This window comes from Acinonyx jubatus, chromosome A2 (genome assembly GCF_027475565.1).
Source record: "Acinonyx jubatus isolate Ajub_Pintada_27869175 chromosome A2, VMU_Ajub_asm_v1.0, whole genome shotgun sequence".
Taxonomy (NCBI): Eukaryota; Metazoa; Chordata; class Mammalia; order Carnivora; family Felidae; genus Acinonyx; species Acinonyx jubatus.
In genome coordinates this window covers 29,486,986-29,511,117 of record NC_069383.1, presented here as the reverse complement: position 1 = coordinate 29,511,117, position 24,132 = coordinate 29,486,986, and the positions used below count along the sequence as shown (strand labels likewise).

At 39.1% G+C, this 24,132-nt stretch overlaps 1 protein-coding gene across 5 annotated transcripts in view; it reads left to right on the top strand.

The window, feature by feature from the left end:
- Positions 1–3,450: 3,450 nt before the first annotated feature.
- Positions 3,451–24,132, top strand: part of PTPRZ1 (protein tyrosine phosphatase receptor type Z1) — a 181,935-nt gene continuing 161,253 nt past the window's right edge. For 3 of the 5 annotated variants that reach the window (XM_027075352.2, XM_027075350.2, XM_027075349.2), the window contains exon 1: positions 3,451–3,860. In XM_027075352.2, the coding sequence (XP_026931153.2) occupies positions 3,803–3,860 (58 nt within the window). In that variant the 5' untranslated portion in view covers positions 3,451–3,802. The remainder of the gene's footprint in view (positions 3,861–24,132) is intronic. The other 2 variants (XM_027075354.2, XM_027075353.2) reach the window with 1 other exon arrangement.

The following is a 24,132-nucleotide window of genomic DNA, read 5'->3' as shown; positions in this document are numbered from 1 at the left end:
CAATGTCTTTGTCTCCTATTAGACTGAGTCCCTTTATGGTAGGGATGGAGTAATTCATATTTGAATAGTCAGCCCTTAAAGCAATGTCTGATACAGAATAGATACACAATAAAAATGCATTGCACGAATGAATGAATGAATGTAGAGGATGAATTTTAAAGACCTGAAATAGATATAGATAGATATAAATATTTACTTTATAGCTTATTCTGTTGGCATAGTTCAACAAAACAACTATTACTGGTACCATCAAAGAGTGAAGCCAGTTTCAGCCCCCCCACCAGGGTTACCTCTGGCCAACTGCCATGAAAAACAGCACACCTGTTATTCTCTTGCTGGCTACAGCTGGGGCCATGCAGAAAATGGAAATGGACGCAACCTTCTTCTTGCCCAGCTGAAACTTTGGTTACACTTGAGAAAACAACAGCTGTGGACGAAAACCAAGATGAAGACCCACTGGAAGACCCAAATCTTCAGTGGGATATTGAGGAATTCAAGAGCTTCAGGTGAAAGGTAAAGAACTCAAGGGCTTTCTCACGAATTGCCCCTGGCTGTGTCTGGATGCAATTCACTCTAAAATCCCAGATGAGACTCTCAAAAAGCATGTTGTCCATTCAGCTACCCAACTATCATATTAATTGTATCCTGTTTTGTTATCGTTTGGGTGGAAAAAAGTATTCTCCCAGTAATGTGCAAACCTCTGCATATAAACACAAATTCTCAGGACCGAAATGTGATTGACATGATAGGCATATCATAAATAAACTTTACCAGCATGTGCATGCACACACACACACACACACACAGAGGTTATAAATATAAAATATATTTTATATGATATGTATTATAGAATACATATTTTTATATTTATATCAATCGATGTATGAATAAATAAATAAATTTAGACTGTGAATGAAACCATGTGGTTTTAGAGGTTTATAACTAACTCACAATGGCTAATGTATTTGGACTATGATGTGTGGTAACATGTCTCAGAAATTATCATGACCCTCAATAAAATTGGGAAATGTGAGATACAGTATGTTTTTGTTGTTGCCACCCTACTGATATGTTCTCATCTCCCACACCTGGCCTATTGCAATGACCTAATTTTCTAAGGACCTGACCTCCAGAGCCTCCCACTCCATCACCCTTCCCAGGACTCTCAGATCCACGTTGGGTGGTCCTCGAAGTCCATTTTCCATTGTTGTCACTCAGTCACATAAAGTTGGTTGTCATTCTTCTCCCCATACAAACCTTAATAGCAACTTCACTACTCCCCAAGGTGACTTTGTGTCTTCCCAGGTGGATGACAATCTTTTTTAATATGGGAATGGAATTAGCAGAAACCACAGGATCCACCTGCCCTTTTTATCAGGGTAGCTTTGACTTCAGCAGTGCCTTTGTTTTGTGATCTAACACAAAAAAGTGACTAGTCATGTTATTTTTTTGACCAAGTGAGGGGAGTTAGGATGATATTTATTACCATTGGATTACTCTGGCAGTCTTCTGGGGATAGACTTGATAACTGAGACCTCCTGGAATTACCATACATGCCCCAGAGCAAACCAAGCTTCTAAACAGCTGAAGTTCTTCTGTGGTTCTTTCTTGCTTATTATTTCAGGTATAAGCTCCTCCACTAGGAAATCAGTGTTTCCCGTACTTTGACTCCACTCCATCTGCTCAAATTTAATTCACATTGTTTTTATAGTACATGACATCTGCTTTTCATTTCCATCCCACCTCTTTGTATGTCATTTTTTTCCCGGCTAGTCCTCCTCCATTAACTACACATCTCTAGGAAACCTCTGCCTACTCCAGCCCATGTTAAACACTTTCTCTAAGCTCTCAGTGCGTTTCTAGTTTATATCTACACTTCTTGCTAATGCTAGCAAAAATTTTCTTCCCAGGTGGAAACTCACATGAGCAATAATCAATTCCCATAATAACTTACAAAAGTTACAGCATTTCTATTCTTATTCATGGGAAAAATAAGATCAAATGTCAATTTATCAATATTGATATGTACTCCTGAACAAACTTTCCAGATAGATTGGAAATTTGTTATTACACGGCTATAATCAATTCCTTCAGCAACAGCAAATTGCATCATTAGCTCTGCACATTTAATCTAGTGTTGAGAGGTTGTGTATATTAGTGAGAACTGGTAGTAATACTCAAAATACATTGTGAACCCTATTTTGTACGTGATAATCTTTCTTGAAATATTTAAGCTAACACTATTTTTGAACCAAGAACAGGACACGGGAGTACACACTGCACAGATAACCTACATCAATGGTTCCTAAAAATACAAGGGATAATTCCAGAACTTGACTTTCTGTGCCTTAGAGTGGATTCCGAAAAGGCTCCAAATTGGGTCTCATGTAGTTAGAAAAGCGTACTTACACCTAAAGGATATATAAAAAACATCTGTGAAAACCATACAAATGTTCAGGCTCTGGGCAGTCTCATAGAGGATACCAGTTGCCTTATCTTTTCATTTAGGCTTCGAATTAATTCCAGCAAACTTTTAGAGTACACCTACTATTTTTGCCTTTGTGCTAGGAGCTCGGCCAGAACAGTAAATAAGACAAACTCCCTGCCATCAAGGAGCTCACAGTCTAGTTACAGAAACCACCATAGAAACACGCACGTACAGCGTGACATTTCCAGCGCGGAGGGAGCAGAAGGTACGTATTATATTTCTTTTGTATACCCTTCAAACGAGCAATTAAAATAAATCTTTCCGGGCGACCCTGTGAGAGGAGGCACTCCGGTAGTTCCGTGCGGGAGGAACATTGCAAGGTTGAAAGTTCCCCCAAGCAGCTGTGCACAACACCACAGTTTGATTGGAGCCCGGGGAGGGGGCAGGGTCTCACAGGTCACAATCATGGCTGGAGATTATTTGCAGTCAACTGCCCTAGAGGTAATGGGGTTTGGAACTACTTTGGTGATTCGGTAAAAAAAGAAAGAAAACGGAGAGGGGGGACTCAGCTTACCCAGGAGCCCCCACCACTTGCTGATTGGACCCACTTAGCATCTGCAGGGAGGACAACAATGAAATGAAAAACATTTCCAGGGGTGAACCCCACGGGTCAATCTCCGGCTGTGCGGGACAATGGGGGGTCTGGCCTCCTCTTCTCTTCCAAAAGGATGAAGGAGTCTTAATGAAGAGACATTTTCTCCGCGAAGATTCTAAACCGCAGCGGGTTCCACTAACTCCAGAGCAGCGAAGCCACCGGCAGAGGCTGGGGGGGAGGGGTGTCGCTATGTGAATCGCCACTCTGAGACTCGGGCCCTGAGGGAGAGCCGCGTCCCTGCGCCCCCCCACCCGCTGCGCGCGACCCCGGGCGGGCTGCACGCTCCCAGCGGCGCGCTGCTGCGCCCCCGCCCCCGCCGAGCCGCGGAGCGGCGCGCACACCCGGGCCGAAGCGCGCCCCCGGCACACAGGCGCCGTGCGCTCGGAGCGCTCAGACCGCGGCCGCAGCCGGCCGAGGACAGCAACTCCCGCGCGCCCGCCGGCATGCGCCTGGGCTAGCGGCTCCCGGTTCCCGCGACCACCGCGCGTCCTGTTTACGATTATTCCCATCTCACTCCCAGTCTCTCTCTCTGCTCGCTCGTGCTCCCTCTCGCTCTCTCTCGCTCTCTCTCGCTCGCTCAGACACACTCACATACGCGCACACACACAATCTCCCACCAATCTATACGCCGGAGGAGAAAACATTTCCGTCGCGCCCCCTCCCTCTCCACCGCAAGAAGCTGAGCAGCCGCGTGGTGGGGGCCCTCGGAACGTCTGGAAATGCTAATCCTAAAGCGCTTTCTCGCCTGTATCCAGCTCCTCTGTGTTTGCCGTCTGGGTGAGTGATCAGACCTCGGTGGGGTTCCATCTCCGGGATCGTGTGGGACACTGTTGGGGGGGGGGGCGGTGAGAGCCTTAGATACTTGCTGCCTCCGCCGCCATCTAGCAAGGAGGGAAAAGGCACGGTGGAGCCCACGGGGTCCACGGCGCCGCGGTGGGTGTTCAGCGGCGTGGGAGAGTGCGCCCCCTCCCCACCTCGCACCTCTGCCACCTTCCATCCGCCCTCGGGGATGCGAGCTCCGTCCGGAAGAGAGAGGCTCGCGGTTCACGGTCCAAGTCCGCCGGGCTCTGCTCTCTCCCGTTTTGCAAAGTGTGGAAAGAGCCTTCTAGGTACACGTAAGAGAATAAAACCAAGGTGCGGGGCTGCGTACTAGATCGCGTTTTTGCTTTTAAGTTCATTATGGACTTGAATGAAAAATACACGTGCCCGATGCGAATAACACACACACACACACACACACACGTCTAAAAGGTAGTAACAGGAACAAGCACCAACCTGACTTTTCAGTGTTTTCCAGTACTTTTAATTTAGTCACATTCAAGTCTGGGCAGTTACTTTAAAAAAAAAAAAGTTTCTATCAAAATTTCTGTCATCGTCCACCACTGCTGCCAAAGTCAGAGGAAAGCTGCAGGTTGATATATTTATTCCTGGATTCATCTTTCATCCACCACCTTACAGCTTATACATTCAATACTGAAATTACATTTTGAAAAAAAAAATGTATTTACCTGGGATGCAGATTCAAGTGTTCTAGTCATTTTCCAGAAGAATTGTTAAGATTGGGTTTTTACATTTTGTTTCAAAAAATCTTTTTTCCTTCATGAAGATTTCCTATTATAATGGACTATAATAGGTTTGGAGGTATTAACCTGAAAGTCAGAAAAGGTACCTCGGTTTGTGAATACACATATTTTACTCTTTTCCGTTAGAGGATCCCATTTTTTTTAAATTTTAGATTGTTCATTATAAAGTAGATACTAACCTACATTTTTATTCAGTTGATGGTGCTGCTCTTGGAATGGTAACCTTTACAAAGAGAAATCATTTTCATGTTCTAACTAATGAGAATTACATTTCAAATATGGTGATAATTGCCAACAGCCCCCCTCCCCCCCCCCCCCGGTGATACATGGACATAATTTAAATTCCCAGTGCTTTACAAAAATACTCAGGGGTGATGAGATACACAAGGTTGGCATTTAAGACTTGCAGGAGAATCTGGTCCTGGTTTTCTCTAAAACCACAGAGTTAATTCTGGAGGGGCGAAGACATTTTTTGAAAGTGCTGTGCTCATCAAATACACACCTGTTGAACTTGCATTTTTATTATAGATCTGTTTTAACAAGAAAGCTAGGTCGTCTTGGTACTTAGATTATTAGTTAAAGTAAATTTCACTGTAGTACAGAAATAAACCAGAGAATATTGCTTTGTATGCCATCCAAACCACTGCTTTGAATATATCATAAATTTTTAAAAATTGAGTTATAATTTGCATACCATATACTACATCTTTTTTTAATGTTTATTTTTGAGAGAGAGAGAGAGAGACAGACGGAGAGACAAAATGCAAGTGGGGGAGGGGCAGAGAGAGGGAGACACAGAATCCGAAGCAGGCTCCTGGCTCTGAGCTGTCAGCACAGAGCCCTTGTCTGGGCTCGAACTCACAAACTGTGAGATTATGACCTAAACCGAAGTCAGGTGCTTAACTGACTGAGCCACCCAGGTGCCTTCTAATTCATCTTTTTAAAGTGTATCAGTTCAGTGGGTTTTACTATATTAACAAAGTTGTGCAACCATCACCGCTATTTAACTATAGAACATTTCAGTCACCCCCAAAGAAACTCCATTAACAGTCATTCCTTACTGTCTCTGACCCCAGCCTGGGCAACCACTAAGCTACTTGTATTTTCTGTATATTTGCCTATTTTGAGCATTTCATGTAAATAGAATCATGCAGTATGTGGTCCTTGGTATTTGACCTCGTTCATTTAACATAATGTTTTCAGGATTCATCCATGTTGTAGCCTGTATCAGTATTTCTTTCCTTTTTATGGCTGAATAATACTCCATTCTAGTATTTCCAGTGTGCAAAGTCTTTTTTCAATAAAACATTCTTTATAGCTCATTATTTTGGGTTATACAGATTTCGGTTTATTGGATGCTTTCTTTAATGCTTTGATGATGTAAAATTTAACTACAAAAATTTAAATTAACGTCTAAGAGGATCACAAGTTTACATAACGATATTGAATGTAAGCCTGTATTAGAACTCAAAATGTGCTTTTTGTGTGTGACTGACAGGTGACTACTTTTGTATCCCTTCCCATTACAACAAAGTTGACCTTTTACATTGTTGCCCACACTTTGACCTAGGGCCTTGGCAGCCTCAAATGGGGTGAATGTCTTGACTTCAGGGTAACGTGTTTTGAAAAACTGAAGCGTATTATCTACAAATAAGATATGCAGCCTCCATTTCAATTATTTTTCCTCCAACACGTACTATGGTATTTGTGACTATATTTGTTGCTCATCTTCAGGGTTCTTGGAGCCAACGGGGTGGCCTGGCATATGTAATAGATGCTCAGGAAAGGTCTGTCAACTGAGATGTGCTGTGTCGGATGACAGCTCCAATACAGTTGAATGTTAGGCTGCCATTCTTACTATCATCCTAGGACAAGTTGTCGCATTCATTAAGGTGTTCTTTGTTAACAATTAAGAGTCAGTTAGCAAGGAATGACTTTACCACTTTCCATGCTTAAAATGTCCTGATGTTTTAATCTGGACATATAGACCAATTGCTTCTTTCAAATAACTCTCCAAACAGAAAAAATTACCATTAAATCATTTGGACTGAAAGAAATCCTTTCTTTACGAGCTAATACCAGGGATCTCTGGAGACCAAAGAGGAACATTATGGGTTTTTTTTTTTTTTTTGGTGGGTGGGGATTAAATATATTTGTGGGTTCATCTATTTGGGTAATTCTATCAAAATTGGCCCGTGGCCTCTGGTATCTTTGTCAGAACTAGCTAGATCATGGTTTTCACACTAGCGTAAGCATCAGAATCCCCAGGAGAACTTATTAAAACACAGATTTAGGGGCTTACTCCAGAGTTTCTGATTCAGAGGGTCTGGGGAGGGGGGGCGCTGAGAATCTTGATATCTAACAAATCCCCAGAAAATGGTGATGCTATTGGTTCAGGTCCATACTTTGACAACTACTGAGCTAGTTTAACATTTAAACGTTAGCAAAATTTCTGGATTATTGACAAGTCTTTTACTGTGGAATTGATTTCTGATACCCAACTTAATAGTATTTTTAAAAATCACCTAAGTTAGACAACATTAAATGCTACTCACCTGAAGGAGATGCTTAATCAGAGAGGCAGAAATTAAAGATGGCTTCAAGGTAATTCCCTGAGTGAATTTGGACTTCCTCAAGAATAATTGAGAGGTTTTCTACTAGGTGGAGAACTAATATAATGACTACACAACTCTATCATTATTTAATCTTGACCCACTGAACAGGTAATAGGAAAAACTTCAGTGGCTTTCCTGTGAGGAGGCTAACTATGAGTCACAGAGGAGAGGTAGGTGTTTTAAGAGCTTTTAAGGAATAGTTTCTCTCAACTAATGAGAATGCAGGATATTTGAATTGAGTTATAGCCATGCAAGGTACTCTGAATTCAAGAGTTTAAACAGTAGTATGAAACATGTAATGAATCAACTACTGAGCTTTTAACTCATATCTTACTGCTTTAAGGAACACATTAACTACAAACTGTACTCAATTCCTTTGTGAGAATTAATTGCTTAATTTATCCTGAGTATGGAATCAGTAGAATCCAAAATGTTGTGACTCTCAGTTTGGTCTATTTATTCTCTGAAAACAAATTGTAAACAGGAATAGAAAATACGCATGCTTCTTTCCCTAAGTAATAACTAGTCTGCAGTCAGGAAATTAATTACTTTTGATTTGCAGAGGAGCAATTTTCTTTATTTCATCTCTCTCCTTTTTATGTAGACGGTACTTGCTTTCGCTCAGGGAAGTTTGCCAGGATAAATCATTTCATTGATGAATTCACTTATGCTCTCATGCCTGCGCTAGATATTTGGGAACTTTCTTAAAGTTTTATGTTGTGGGAATTTTGCTTCTGGCAAAAATTCAGGTTCAGGTTTTTCCAGAAACATGAGCTGCATTCCCCCATTCCCCTTGCTCCAAAGAGCTTTGACTTCTGTCTAATCTGGTAGCCTTGCTTGACCGTTCATTTGCCAACTGTTCAGACTACTGTGGAAATGGAACCCCTCGTTCAAAACCAGAGGATCTCCAAAGAAGGGCTTGCTTAAGAAGATGAGCTTGTGTTTTATTTCCATTTACCATCTACTCTGTGTTTTCCAGGGGCTGAATATTTTATGTACGTTTTTTCATTTCATTCTCCCCCAAACTGTTTGAGGTAGGTGTTTTCATTTTACACATTTTACAGCTGAAGAAAGTGAAACACAGAAAAGTCAAATGATTTACCTAGTATCACTCAGCCTGTCTTAGCCTAAGTGTTTCTTCTGCCTCTTGAGCCTGAGCCTTTTTCTATTTTATCTCCTAGGAGACCAGTTTGCTGTTTGGAATTTACTAGCTTACTTCATGTGAGATATGATGTTATATCTCACATTCTCCTATGTGCTTTCTTGCAGCTCTCCATTCATTATTTTACCCATGTGCTCCCATATTACTTTTTTCCCCTTTAAACAACAGCAACAACAACAACAAAACTAAGGCATAATTTTACCCTTTCTAGTGTACCATCTTGGAAGTTTTGACACATGCATATGGTCACTTAACCACCTTCATCCAGATGTAGCACATTCCCATCAATACTGTTTTAATTACTCTTCCATTATGTGATTCCTAAGTGCCTGACATCTGCTAGGCAGTAATAATTAAGCAGTGTGTAAACCCACAGAGTCCTAACACTCATGATGCCTCCAATGCAGCTGATCTGATTCAGTCCCCACTATGAAAATTTTCTTTAAATCTCACTTTTAAGCTGCTTTCTTCATTTAGAACTAGTTGCGAATGGTGGTCTTTTCCAAATATCTCCTAATGTGTTAAATATCTAAACTTTCAAATATATTACAGTGTTTCCCACTTCATCAACAGTCAGTGGTAAAAGTCAGAGCCAATTTAAACAACACATGCATGTTGGGATTGTGCTTTACTTTTAATGTTTTTTTTTTAACTTTTAATGTTTTATTGGGAGTAATCCCTAGCAACAACTTCAGGTTACAAAAGGAAATCAGTTTTTAACCGCGTTTGTAATTCTTCAGAGAAATGTGTAACAAACTGTATAAGCATTAAGGGGAAAATTATGTGATCATATTGCACAATCCTAAAACACTTATATTTTAGAACTGTGATTTCTAATACCATAGCAACTAGGCATATGTGAACATTTAATTTAAGTTTATTAAAATAAACTAAGTCAGTTTCTCAGTCACAGTAGCCACATTTCAAGTGCTCAGTAGCCACATGTGGCTGGTGGCCCGATGCATTGGGGCAATGCAGATACAGGACATTTCTACCACTGCAGGAAGTCTGTGAACAGTGCTGTTTAGAATTTAAAAAAAGCTGATAAAATGTTGTTATTACTGATCAGAAGTTGTCAACTCTACTAAAAACACTTCTAAAGTCATTAAAATTATTTTTAGTGTTGATATACGTAGGTGATTTTTGTCCTTTGTTGCGTCAACTATATGAAAATCACAGAGACCTTCTGGTGACCTTAGGTAGAGAGCAGAAATAGATGAAGAAAATTTAATGGCTACTTGGTGGCCTTTATGGACTCAGGTTGAATGGGAGAGATAGCTGCTAGTTCAGGAGTGAGTGTTCTGTCCTCACAGCTCATGTTCCCTAATTTGTTTTAGCATTCACTATATTGTTTTTGCAGTGCCTGTCTCCCCCAACTGGACTGGCTCCTTGAGGGCAAAGACTGTATTTCATTCATCTCTGGACTCAACATTCTTGGATTTAATACCTACAGTTGGTGCTTAATAAATCTTTAATGCATAAGGTCATACAGAGATAATACTGTACAGCTTCATAGCAGTAGTTTTTTGCCTTTGAGATCAGCCGGTTTCCTCTTGTCTTTCCTTCTTTTTTTATTCTATTCTATTCTATTCTATTCTATTCTATTCATTTTATTTTTATTTGTTTTAGAGAGAGAGCACATGAGCAGGGGAGAAGGGCAGAGGTAGAGAGGGAGAGAAGAGAGAGAAACAGACAGAGAGAGAAAGAGAAAATCTTAAGCAGACTGCATGCTCAGCACAGAGCCAGATGCAAGGCTCACGCAGGGCTTGATCGCATAACCATGGACTCATGACCTGAGCCAAAATCAAGAGTCAGAAGCTCAACCGGCTGAGCCACCCAGGTGCTGCTGGCCTTTCCCACTTTTGATTCTGATCCCAGTCTTTGAGACAGATCTGCATTCACCTTGACCCATCCATTTTTAATGCTACTTCAGGCACCAGGACTTCACTTTGATTCTCTCACATAAGCATCACATAGATCCAGTAGCTATCTGCATAAAAAATGAAGTCCCAATGATTGATCATGCATGTGTAGTAGCAGGAGCAATTTGACATTTAATTATAGATGTCTTAGCATCAATGAAGTTTGGATATGTCCCAGGGAGCAGTATGTATGTGCCTCTGTGTGTGTGTGTGTGTGTGTGTGAGTATGAGTGTGTGTGCACATGTTCACCTGTTAGGGAGGAGAAGGTAGTGGGGGTGAGGGGTGGTTAGTAATGAGAAATGAAATATCTTGAACCATGAAGACTGTATTTTCAATCAGTCAAAAGCCATCATATTGGATTAAGTCCTCTCTTGTCACTCTGGCCATAAGAGGTAGTGGCCCAAGGCAGTTCTGGAAACCAGATAAATGACAGGAAGTACAGTTACATTATGTGGATATGCATGCTTTTGGAATTTGTAGTTTTATCATTCATCACAGAGATGATGTACTGAACCTAGCTTAGCCCTGCACATAGAGATGTTCAGCAAATATTTGAATTGAATTGAATTCATATAGAACAGGCAACGGCATGAGTTAGAAATACAGAAGTTAAAAATAGAAAAAAGACTTGCTCTTTTTAAAAACATCCTGATGTCTGGATATTTGCTTTATTTTCTCTCACCTCCCTTCCTTTCATTTTTTTATGTATGTGTGTGTGGCTGTTCCCTTCCATATTCACTTCCTTTAAGCACAAATCTAAGACAAAAACAAAACAAAACAAAACAAAACAAAACACACCTCAACATTGCTCAGCATCTCAATGAAGAGTTAGTTAGGAGACTGATACTATTTGATACCATTATTTAAGAATATTTTTACTGTGTTAGTATAATTTGGGGATCTTTGTAGTTAACACAGTTTTAAAAGTATTGGTTAACATTTTTTTTTCTTCCCCCAAATTCTAGTATGTTAAAATGGGCACATTGTTTTGGGCTTTTTTGCTTCTGATATTTGCACACAGATATTAAAGTAAATTCAGTTATTCAAGGTCCTCATTACTGTGAACTTTGTCCTCTCATTCAATAAGCATGCATCAATTTATGTCCACATTGACAAAAGATAGATTTTTTTTTAAGTTTCCCTGGAAATACAGCTTTCATATATTTGAAAAGAATAATTTATTAATTAATAAGCAAGAAGGATTTTCTGTTAAAATATCCATGACAGTGGCCACAGACACCTCTCCACTCCTAGAGAATCTTTCTGTCCTTCTCTTTCTCTGCCTTTTCCATTAACATGTACTCCAGAATTTGTATGTTCTTTCACTGACTGGACCACTTGTTTCTTGAATTCTAAAGCTGTAATGTATTTACCTCAATATGGGGCTTGATACTAGACCTTTTCTCTGAACTGATCAACTCAGTACCGTGAGTAGGTATAAAAGAAAATGTTGCTGCTTAAAATGACCTCAATTTTTAGCAGAGATCACGATCACCACCAGAGTCCAGATTATGTGCTTAGAATAATAAAATGCTGGCCATATAAAAAGAACTTTCTAGGTTTTCTCATGGTTTTCAATCGCATTGTCATCAAAAAAGTTAAAAGTTTGTTCCATAGGGACATTTTCACCGTCTTGCATTTCTTAAATGGGATATATAAAAGTGGCGTTCCCCTAACACAGAGACTTTGTCAGACTCTTGGTCTACCCTGAGGAGCATATTGCACATGCGATATCACTGTTATGTTTGTTTCAGTGCAAAAAAAAAAATGGAAACCATTGATCTAGTTCAGTGGTTTGCAATCCTGGCTGCACTTTGGGAATTACCTGGTGTCATGAACTGACTCTTTGTGTCCCCCCCAACATTACTGTTTTGAAGTCCTACTACCCAATGTGTATAGTATTTAGAGGTGGGGTCTGTGGGAGGTAATTAAGTTTAGACGAGGTCATGAGAGTGGTAGGATTAATATTTTAATAAGAGAAAGAGAAACCAGAGCTCTGTTTCTATCATTTGAGGACAGAGTGAGAAGGCAGCCATCTGTAAGCCAGGAAGAGAGCTCTCTCTAGCTAGCCCCTTGATCTTGGACATCTCAGCTTCTATCACTGTGAAAAATAAATGTTATTTAAGCCGCTCAGCCTATGGTATTTTGCTATAGCAGCCCAAGCTGACTATATACTTGGGGAACTTTTAAAACATCCTGATGTCTGGGCTCCACCCTGAATCAAGTATATGCGTGGGTGCAGAGCCCAGACATGAATATACTTTTTTAATTCCCCAGGTGATTACAGAGTACAGCCAGAGTTTAAAACCACCATTCTAGGCCAACCTCATGATGCTACTAATCTCAGTTCATTTGTCTTAAGGTAGAGATATTGGCAAGTCTCATGCTATCCTAAAACAAAGCTAGTGCCACAGGACAAAGGCCCTGGAAAACTTCCCATCCCTTTCTCCTCTTCTAAGGCAGCTTCAGTTTCAGGGTAACCTTAGAAGGAGGAGTAAGGACTACAGTGGTTGACCTCATAGTCTTTGCAAGCCAGAGAAACTTCAAGAGGCCAGACGTTCTTGGAGTTGGTCCAAAGATTCACATCTCTCAGCAGGTGGGAAGAACAATTGCTTGTATCAGGACATGAGCACAGAATAGATTTTATTTTGTCAATGATACATATTCTTGTTGTGCCCTTGTCTTGTTTAGTTTCTTTTTCCATGTATAATTTGTTAGAATCAGAGGTATTTTCTGTGATGTAGCAGATACAACATTTAGCTACATTTTTTTCATTTCAGCACTTTGTTTTGTGTGTGTGTGTGTGTGTGTGTTTAAAATTACATTTGCATTTTTTGTCAAGTCTAGGCATTTTCTTTTTACTGTATTTTAAAAGGCATTATTTAAAGGCATATATTTAAGAGGCATTTTGTTTTTACTGTATTTTAAAAGCACTAATAGCTCTACTTAAAAGTTAACAAGGGTCTTTTTTACATGGTCCAAACAACTACTTCAACATAGTCATTAATGGTAAAAACACAAACACAAATCAATTTACTGAATCTTTATGGAGCACCTTCCTTGTAATTTCCTCTAGAGAGAGTATTCCTCCAGTGGTCTCCTAAGCTTTTGCAAGAGAGAAAAATCCATACCTAAATAGCTCTCCTACAAAGCTCTCCTACAAAGCAGAGGTCGTAGTATATGAAAGTGTGAGTCGTGAGGCAGGGTAGGCTAAATTCACCTCTGGGAAGGTTTCTAGGAGGAGGTGGGGCTGGATGTAAACTCTGCAGGGTGGCTGGGTAGAGCATTAGTAGGGCATCAGTGGCAAAAGGATGGCATACACAGACGCATGGAATGGGAGTGATTGTGCTATTTAAAGGGAGGAGAAAAATCGGGAGGTATGTACTAGTGGAGAAGTATCAAATAACAGGTAGGACTTCCAGTGGTTAATTGAATGATTTAGGGTTTGGAATTTATCCAGTATATGATGGTGAACTATTGAAGGGTTTTGAGTAGTGGAATGACTTGATTAGATCTCTTTATTTTAGGAAGATAACTGAAGTATCAGTATAGGGTGGATTGGAGCAGAGTGAGACTAGGGATCAGGAAACTCAATTTAAAAGACTGTTACAGTGTGACAGTCAAAGGGGAAATTTGATAGATCATTTGGAGGTATAACAATACCATCCTCTTTATATAATACTTTAATGATTAACAGGTACATCAAATACCTCACCTCATTTGATATAAGTGCGGTTGGCATAATTACTGGGTCTTGGTGGGTCATTGGTAGTCTTCAAGGGAGTGTCTTACCTGGAAAGTTAAAGGTGTCAAGGACCATACAGAATCAAAGAAATATCCATGAAGAAAAAGTAGAGGCAACAAATACATACTGTTCTACTGAAATTGATAATTGGAAGGAAAGAAACGAGGGAGAAACAGAGCCTGGTAGCTTGAAGATTGCTCATTTATTGAATGGTAGAATTCCAAATTTGTTACCATATGATGTAGGAGTTGAAGCTAAACATTTCCTCTGAAATGATTAACTCATGGCCTTGAGAGTTAATAAGAAGAATTGGTACCACTTAAAACGGTCTATTTTTTAGGTTTTTTTCTTTTATTTAAGTAATCTCTATACCCAATGTGGGGTTCAAACTCATGACCCTAAGATCAAGAGTCACATGCCCCTCCAACTGAGCCAACCAGGCACCCCTGAAATGATCTATTTTTACTAATTTTAGTAGAGGTCATAACAACAACAACAACAACAAAAACACTTTTCCCCCCTAAGGATGGAAAGAATTTGAGTATATTCATAGTGTCAGGCTAATTTTATCAAGTCTTATCAAAATTTGTGCTCTTAAAAATAAGCACCAGGTACTATTGAGACATTTCAGTCAGCTGTATGCCAATAAATAGGCTTTCCTAATATCCACAATTTCAGATTGCTTGAAGGTATCATATTCATGTCACATAGACTGGTATTTTATAAATTGCTTGCAAACTTGTGTTTTACATAAAAACAGTGCAATGAAAAAGAATCTATAGAATAATCTTCCCAGAAATTTTAAAATTGATTTTAGCATTTTTTTTTAATTCATGAAAAATGCAATAGGATTTTGTTACCTACTGTATGTCTCTTAACATATATTAAGGATACATGAAGTGATAAATTAACAAATCATTTAATTTAGGAAAGCGATAACGTGATGCCTGTCAAGAATGGAAATGTTGGTGTGTGTTAACCTGTATAATGAAGTAATATATTTACATTGTGCTATATAAAAGTTGGATGCAAGACTTCTGTATGTAAGAAATATGACTAAATAGACTCTTAATGAGTAATATTTGGTTTTGGTAATATTTCCTTTGATGGTTTTCAGAGTGAGTACATGACACAAGGTATGCATACATATAATATATATTTGTATAAGTATTTCTATGTATTTATGTGTAAATATGCATGTATTGTATATTGTATCTACATGCATATATATGTGTGTGTGTATATATATATATACACACACACACACACACATACACACACACGGTAAATAAGTAAGGAATATATATGTTTTTCTGCTTCCCAATGTTTTTATGCTTTATTTTGAGCATTAAAAGATTAAATCCTTTGGGAAAATTATTAACTGTAATGGTAGGAATTACCTGGGTATTTTCAGCCTTACTTTTTCATGCCTCCAGCACAAAGAAAGGAGAGGGAGAAGGTCTACTTCTGTGAGCTGAATACAGTGCTGTCCCTCTACAAAGGGGTCAAGTCCAGGTGAGATCACTAGAACTCATTTCACCAGACCTTTATTGAACAGCTACTGTGTGCTTAACACTGTGCTTGGACTTCAGTAGTTTTTCTTTTTGATATGTTAATCTAGTTGCAGGTATCAAATGAACCCTGGTGGGAGCACACCAGAATGGAAAATAATGAAATAAATATTAGTTTGTACGAATCAGATTTTAAGTCTGTGGAAAGTCATATAAAGGGGAGACAAAGATGTAAATTCATTTTTAAAATGTCTCTGTGAGCATATGAGTAGTACTTCCTCCTTTTGAACATGGAACATTTACTTTACATTTCAATAATTTAAGCTTCTTTTGTGTTCTCTCACACACCCTTCCTTTTTTTTTTTTTTTTGTTCTATACAGAACAAAGAGACACATCTATTTTATTCATTTTAGATTATTCACTCAGAGAGGAGCTTGAACCCCCAAATTGGTTGGGTTTTGCAGCTCTAGTCTGAAATGCATTTAATTCTTTTCAATATTCTGCATGGCCACATTCAAAATAATAGGTAAGCAGCAAAATATATAAATAAAATGTGGAAGTTAAAACACTCTTCTTGTATGGTCTGTTCGACACCTACTGCTAAGAAAACGTCATGTAATTGCCATCGTGAATTCTGTCCCAAATTGAGGCTTCATTTTTGGTGGTGGCAGCTGCTATTCTGTGACAAAGGTAAACTCTTAGTGCTAAAATTTCAAAGAATGACTTGATATGCATATGATTCTTGGCTAAAAGTCTATCATAATGGGGTAAGAATTTTGGACGTAGATGTCAGTGCTGTCTGCAGAATGGATTCCTGGAAGGAAGCACAGAGAATGAAATGAAATCACTTTTAATTAGCCAAGAATGTCTAGCACATGTTGCCCTTGAATCCTTTAAGATACAGCACAATCTGGGCATCATCTATCCCACAAGAGAGATGGCATGATCCATCTCCTCGGGCTTCTTTCTTGCCTGCGATTCCAATTTATTTTCTTCCCAGCCATTCATTACATTGTAGCTATTTAGTATTCTTGGCAGAAGACGTCAACAAAACACAAGATGCTTCTTTGTTGCTTAATAACTTATTCAAAATTTTATACTAACCCCTCCATCCTCCCCCCCAAATGATAAAGCACCCATAAAAAAGTATTCCAGTTTCCAGCTTGGCAGGGGCTTCTCAAGGCTACAGCTCTTCTCTCTTCTTCCCTTCTCCCTCCCCCACCCTTTACATTTTTTAATTAGAATCCTACAGCATCTGTCAACTTGAAAAAATAAAACAACTCTTAGTTTTTACAACATGATGAGTTTTTTTTTTTCCAAACATGATAAGAGATTAAGTTGTATTAGACTCAATGCCATTCAAGCAGGTGAAGATTAAAAGTTTTGTAGCCTGATAATCCCTCCACTAATGATAATGGCATTTAAACCCTTTTAAGGTGAGACAGGTTGGGTCTTCTCTGAATGCTGGCAGAGAAAGTGCACCTCTATGCACCGAGTTTTCCCATAGAGATACATGGAGAGTGCTGGCTTTTTTAATGTGAGGCTTTGAGACTGTAGTACACAGTCTGCTGGAGATTTGTTTCGGTGATTGCATTACTGGAGAAAACTCACCAAAAATAGGTCATCAAGAAAAGATTGATCCAGACTTTCTTGTGTGGAAGTAATTATGCTTGCTTATTGCATTCTGTTTACAATCCAGTATGCCAGACTATGCAGTTTTGGTGAGAAAATATGTTCACATACAATCCCATTTAGGATTTGTAGACTGGAGTTTAAGTTCTCACTGTTTGACCCTCTCAAGATTCTTCTGCAGTATTCAATAATAGAGAAGGAAAACTTTTTTTCATATATGTTCTTGCTTAGTCGCCTATAAATCTCATACATACATATCAGTTGATCAAAACATAGTTGGAAAGTTGCAGTTTATTAAATATCACTCACACATATGCACAGAGCCACAAAAATAGCACAAATGCTTCCCTGTTAACCTAGGAAATCCTCAGCAGCCTGTTCTCTTGCCAAAATGTATACAGTTGAATAAACACACTGTAGGCATGATTTGTTTGACGCAAGTTATTGCTCGCCTACGGCCAATGTTAAAAAGGTGTTTTGCAAGTTTGTAGCAATGGATATTGGAATGCTTTTAGGAACTTGCATCTTAGAAGAAGGACTTTCCTCTTACATAGTGTGTTCTTGTAATTGTCAGAAAAAAATTTTTCAGCAGCTGACTTAAGTAATGAAACACAGTAGAGGAATAAGGGTCTCCATCCATGGAAACCATTAAGAAAATAAGGGATGGGATTTTGTGTTGCTTCCACTCATCATTAGAAACGACCTGTAGGTTCGTGTAACCCTTGATGTCATATGATTTCTTTACCCGGGCGTGCAAGGTACTTCAAAGCCTGAACTCAGGCTGCCTGTGCAGTGTGACCTGAACCTCCACACCTATGCTCCTTCATTTTGGCTCAAACTTTTCCTTTTTCTTTGGTGGCTTATCGTCCCTTGTGTACCAGTTATCTTTCACCTCCACTGTGAAATCTTCTCTAACACATCACCATTCCTTGCCAGAAAAGAGGAAGCATCACTCACATCATATTTCGGTTGTTTCCATAGCTCTCTTCCCTGAAGGAGTCTGGTTTTAAGAGATGAACACACTGGGCTCTACAGGCCCCTGACGCATGTAATAGGTGCTCAGTAAGTACTTGTAGCATAAATCAGTGAATGAGATTCCTTCCACAGCAGTCACTTAAAAAAACAAAAACAAACAAACAAACAAAAAAACAGGAAATGCAGTAGGACCCATCCTGTCAAATGTGAAATGTTACCACTGCCTCAGACTGATTCAGCACACTTTTTAGCATCAGAAGAAACTTGGGATCACATTTCCAGCATTTGGAATTAGAATTCAATTCACCCTCAAATTCACTCAATCCCTCTTATTTAAAAAAAAAAAAAGTAAAGTAAAAGTAGGTCAATCAAATTACATTCTCATTTTAACAGGTCCAAGAGTTTATATAGATTTTGAACTGAATTGGCACACGATCACGGACAACTTCCTAAGGGCTTTTACTCTTGGCATTCAGACTTTTAAGAAAGAAAATTAAGTGATTGGAATCGAGTACAATAGTGAATGCAGAAGAAGGGAAGAAAGATGACTGTGGCCAGAAACATGAGAGAAAGAGGACTATAAGTTTCTTTATTCTAAGTAGCGGTGGGAGAATCTACTTGTTGGGCTGCACAGCGGATGCACCATTTCTATGGCTAAGTTTTCCCTATGTTTCCTGTCAAGCCAGGGTTTTAATGAAACAAAAAGATACCGGATCCGTCTCGCTAACACCTCCTCATCCCTCCAACACTCCAGCCAGTGCCAGCCAAGAGCATTTGTCTCAGTTCCTTTTATCCTTCTTCTTCTTCTTCTTCTTTTTTTCCTCTTTTTTACCAAGAACAAGATCTGAGATATGTGAGATCCTGTTTGATTCAAGCTAGGAGAAAGCACTGTACATTTTACAGCCACTGGTTACCTGTTGCCATCAATAGCTGTATTGTCAGAGTTTTATCATGGATCCCATGCTTCGACATTTGTGAACAGTATAAGTTTTAGATCTGTAGAGTTAAAGCTATTTTCCTTGGGAAAGAGACCAGTATTCTTGATACCTCAAAGCTTAAAAAAAAAAAAATGTGAGAAAATCAGGGTTATGCCCTGCCCTGCTTGGGGTACTAAGAGAGACATTCTAAAACTACATCTTGTGACAGGAGTCAGAATTTGTTCTCTTTGGACTGCTTAGCTTGCTTACAGTGTTGTTGGAGAGTCCATAATAAAACCTGCAAAACACAAAGAGATTATGAGGAAATAGACTTTGAATAGATTACACATAATCACAAATAGATTATGAAGAATAGACTGCTGAAAACAAAAGGCTATCAAGATGGGGCAAAGTTTGATCAAATGCTATAGAAGTTAGTGTTCTGTTCAATAAAAATAATTTATTTATGAGACTGATAGGCAAATAAAAATTATGTGCACAGACTTCTGTAACTTCCCAATTCTACGAAAATAATGATAAGAAGCCCCAATTCAGGAAAACCTGTCCTAGTTAGAATAGGACAAAAGATCCATGAAATATATAATCACATATACTGGAAAAAAAGGTCATTATTTTAAAATAGTTAAATTATACTGATATTGAATACTAAATGATTTAGAAAATTATTTTCAAATGTTTGTTTTAATATGCCCAGGACAAAATGTAATCATTATAATTTAAGAAATGCAAAATTAAGAGAAAACAACCCATCTGAGGAAAATAATTATAACATTCATATATTTATTAGAAGACACTAAAGAATAAAAAACAAGATGGCACTGAAGAAAGAGGGTGTTTGTTGAAATAAGTAGTGATGCTTGATAGAATATTAACTCTGTTATTAAAACATAGTTTTAATAGCAGTTTAAAAAGCTATTATTTTAGAAGTGCTTGAGTCAGCTGGGCACCTGACTCTGGATTTCAGCTCAGGTCATGATCTCAGAGTCGCGGGATTGAACCCCGCGGCAGGCTCCAGGCTCAGGTGGTGTGCAGGCTCACTCTTTTCTAAAATAAAATTTTAAAATTAAAAAAAAATTAAAAAGCTGCTATTCAAACTTTCTAAAGTTTTATTTATTTATTTTGAGAGAGAGAGACAGTATGAGCAGGGGAGGGGCAAAGAGAGAGAGAGAGAATCCCAAGCAGGCTCTGCACTGACAGTGTGGGGTATGAACTCATGAATGGTGAGATCTTGATCTGAGCTGAAATCAGGAGTCGGATGCTTAACTGACTGGGCTACCCAGGCTGCCCCCCAAAAACTATTGTTTTATTATACAATAGAGGCAGCAATGTGAGATCTGATGAAGAGCGGACAAGTAGTGGTAAGCGATGAGTAAGGTTCTTATGGGACTTTGGGAAAATCAGATTTTCAAATACAATTTTATAGGAAATTAATTAACTTATTGAAGTTTTAAAATTATGAACACAGTCAAGAATTAGGTGGATTTAACATTAATTTTTAAGGGATACTGTATTTTCATTCTGTTGTTTAAAGAGACTTTAAATATTTTTGTTATTTAACATGAGGTTTGAGTTAAACATTCAGTATAAGAAGCCTAGCACAAAATTCCACCAATATGCTTATGGTTCTTTGAAAGCAATATTAGTCATCGAGTTATGTGTAGTCTATGTTTTTGGAAAAGCTTACTATGACTCCAGAAGTTTTTGGTAAGAAATTATCTTCTGTGCAAAAGCAGAAGGGACAATACAATCTTAGGTGATGTAGACAAGACTTCTATGAGTGACTTTGGGAGGACTTCTTCCCATCCTGAGGCAAGGCTCTGTGTGAATGCTTACAGTTAAAGGTCATATGTTTAGCAGCAAAATTCTTTTTTTTTTTAACGTTATATCCATTCATATTTTAAGTGTTAGTATTTTCTTTCAAATTGTTAGCTTAGTATAGGATAATACGAATTAATCAGTAAATGCGGTTAAAATAATGGGTGTTCCTTAACATACCGTTGTTTTCACCATTAAAAAAAATTCTCTTGACTTCTGCTGCATTTGTCTCCTTCCACTGATCACTGAATTTTTGAAAACTGTTTCCTGTACTCACCATCTCCATTGGTTCTTTTCCCATTTGCTCCTGGACTTGGATTCTACACAGGATTCTAACACTTCAAAACACTGTGCTCATCAATCTCACCAGGGCCCTCAACATTGCTACGTCCAATAGTCAATACTCCTGGTCCTCATTTTATTGATCTACATGCAACTTTTTTTTTAACCTTTATTCATTTTTGAGAGACACACAGATAGAGAGAGTGCAGGCAGGGGTGGGGCAGAGAGAGAGGGAGGTACAGAATCCGAAGCAGGCTCCTGGCTCTGAGCTGTCAGCACAGAGCTTGATGTGGGGCTCAAACTCGTGAACCATGAGATCATGACCTGAGCTGAAGTTGGATGCTTAAGCGACTGAGCCATCCAGGCACCCCCACCTTTTTTTTTTTTTTTTTTTTTAATGATCTGTAAGCAACTTTTGACAGCTGTCACTTTGTTCGTGAAGATTTGTTCACTTGACTTCCAGAACACCACGCCTGCCTGGTTTTCCTGGCTGTCTCATTGGCCACCTCCTTCACTTTTGCTGTTTTCTTCTCATCTCCCAACTTCTATGTGTTGGAGTCCCTGAGACTCATTCCTTGGGATACTTCTCTTTCCTGTCTACACTACTTACGCTGTTATCCCATTCGTATAGTCTCTACATGGGCGATTCTCAAATTTATATCACTAGACCAGGACTTTGCCTGTGCTGCAGATTACAGAGCCAACCGTCCACCTCTCAAACTTGGCCTGTCCAAACATGATCCCCTGCCCTTCCTCCACCCCAATCCCTAACTTTCTCTGTTTTCTTTATCTCAGTAAATGACAACTTCACTTTTTCAGTTGCTCAGGCCAGACATTTTGCAGTCATTTGGATTCTTGCTCCTGTCTCACAGCCTGCATCCCATCTATCAGCACGCTTCAGTGTGCCTCCTGGTTTATCTTTTCTCGTCATCTTCAGCCATCACTGCCATTAGTTAATCTGCCCTCATCTCATCCTTGGGTTATTTCCCTAGCTCTCAACTGGTCTCCCTGCTTTGCTTCAAAATCGGCCCAGCTGATTTTGTTCAGATGTAAGTCAAATCATGTCACTCCCCAATTTCCTGTTTGACTCAGAGTAAAAGCCCAAATCTCTACAGTTTTCATCAAGCCATGAATGACCTTGTGCCTGCCCTGTTACTTCTCTTCTGGCCTCCCCTGCTCCACACCCTTACTCTGGTCTCACTGGCCTCCTTGCTGCTCCTCAGTCACCCAGGCAGTCTCCTCTGCACTGTGTTTTTGCTGTTCTCTCTGAGTGAAATGCCCTTCTATAACTCTTTATGTTCTACCCCTTTACCTCCGTTGGTTTTCACTCAGTGGTACCTTTTTATTGAGGACTTTCCTGGGCACCTTGTTGTAAAATTGTAACCATTTCCCCCAGATGGCTTCAATTACCTGGTCTTTATTTTCCTCCTTATGCTTATCACATTTATTTTTCTACATTATATCCTTTCTGTCTCTCCTCATTAATAAGCCTCAGGAGGGTCTGTGTGTTTATTCACTCTGGACCCAGTCCCTAGCACAGTGCCTGTCACAGAATAGGTTCTCAGTGAATAGGTGCTCAATGAATAGGTAAATAAAACAACCCCCCCCCCTTTTTTTTAGTTTGATTTTCCTTGAATTCTATTTTGGCTGGTGCCACCATGTCATTCTTTAGTTTGCTTTGCCATATTCTTTTTGATTTTTTGTTTATTTATTTTAAGAGAGAGAGAGGGAGACAGAATCCCAAAGCAGGCACCGCACTGTCAGCAAGGAGCCTGATGTGGGACTTGAACTCATGACTTGAGCCAAAATCAAGAGTCAGACACTTAACCAGCTGAGCCACCCAGGCACCACTGCTTTGCTATATTCTTAAGCTATCCTTTTATTGTGTACATTTCATGTAACTTTCCATTAAACGTCCCTTGAAAACATCATGTAGTCAATTTTGACTTTATCTAAAATCTGTGGGGGGTTTTTTAAACATCTTCCCTACGTCTTGTGTTATTATGTCATATTTATGTATTCTCATTGTCTACGTACTCTCTGGTTTTTGTTTTATGCACTGTCTAGACTTTGCATTTATCTTTTCCCGAGTCATATTTTAAATTCTTCTTTAACTTTACCCAGTAGAGTGCTTTAAAACTTTTTCCTCTGGTTGGCAAGAGAGAAACTGTTCCTGTGACCCCTTCACCACAACAGATATGAAATGCATTACCTACCAGCAAGAGCCTTCTTTCCACACTCCACCAACTTCCTTCACCTTCCTTCAACTTCTTTACTACTGTTACTTGCTGTCATAAATACAGATTAGTTATTTAAATACAGAACATTGTTATTAAGTCAGCATTTCTTACATTTTCTTTGGACATTCATAATTAGTTCAGCAACAGTGGTGCCAGATACATCTGGATTTCTTTGTATGCCTTACAGTTTACAGTATTGTTGTTTCATACCGTAATTTTATCATTCTTGGTTGGACTCCTCTTTGAAGTAATTGCTTAAAGGAGATTTAGGTGACTTGTTTTCGGTATCAAGACACATATGATAAGTTATTTTTCTCCTCCATGTATGAAAGACAACCAGGATGGACATAAAATTATTTGATTGTGACCTTTTTTCTTAATGCTTTTTAATATTATAGCACTTAGTGTTACTGAGAAAAGACTAAAAGGTTCCACCAAAGACCCCTTCTTTTCTGCTAGAACTGGCATATTTGATGGCTGGAAAACAAGGTAGGGGTGATGGGAGTGGAGCAGCACCCTGGTTTCTTCAAAACGGGAGGCCGCATGATAAAAGGAGGGGACACAGATGTCTGATTGAGCCATTAGACCTACAGAATGTATCATCTCTCCATTGTCAAAATAATTAAA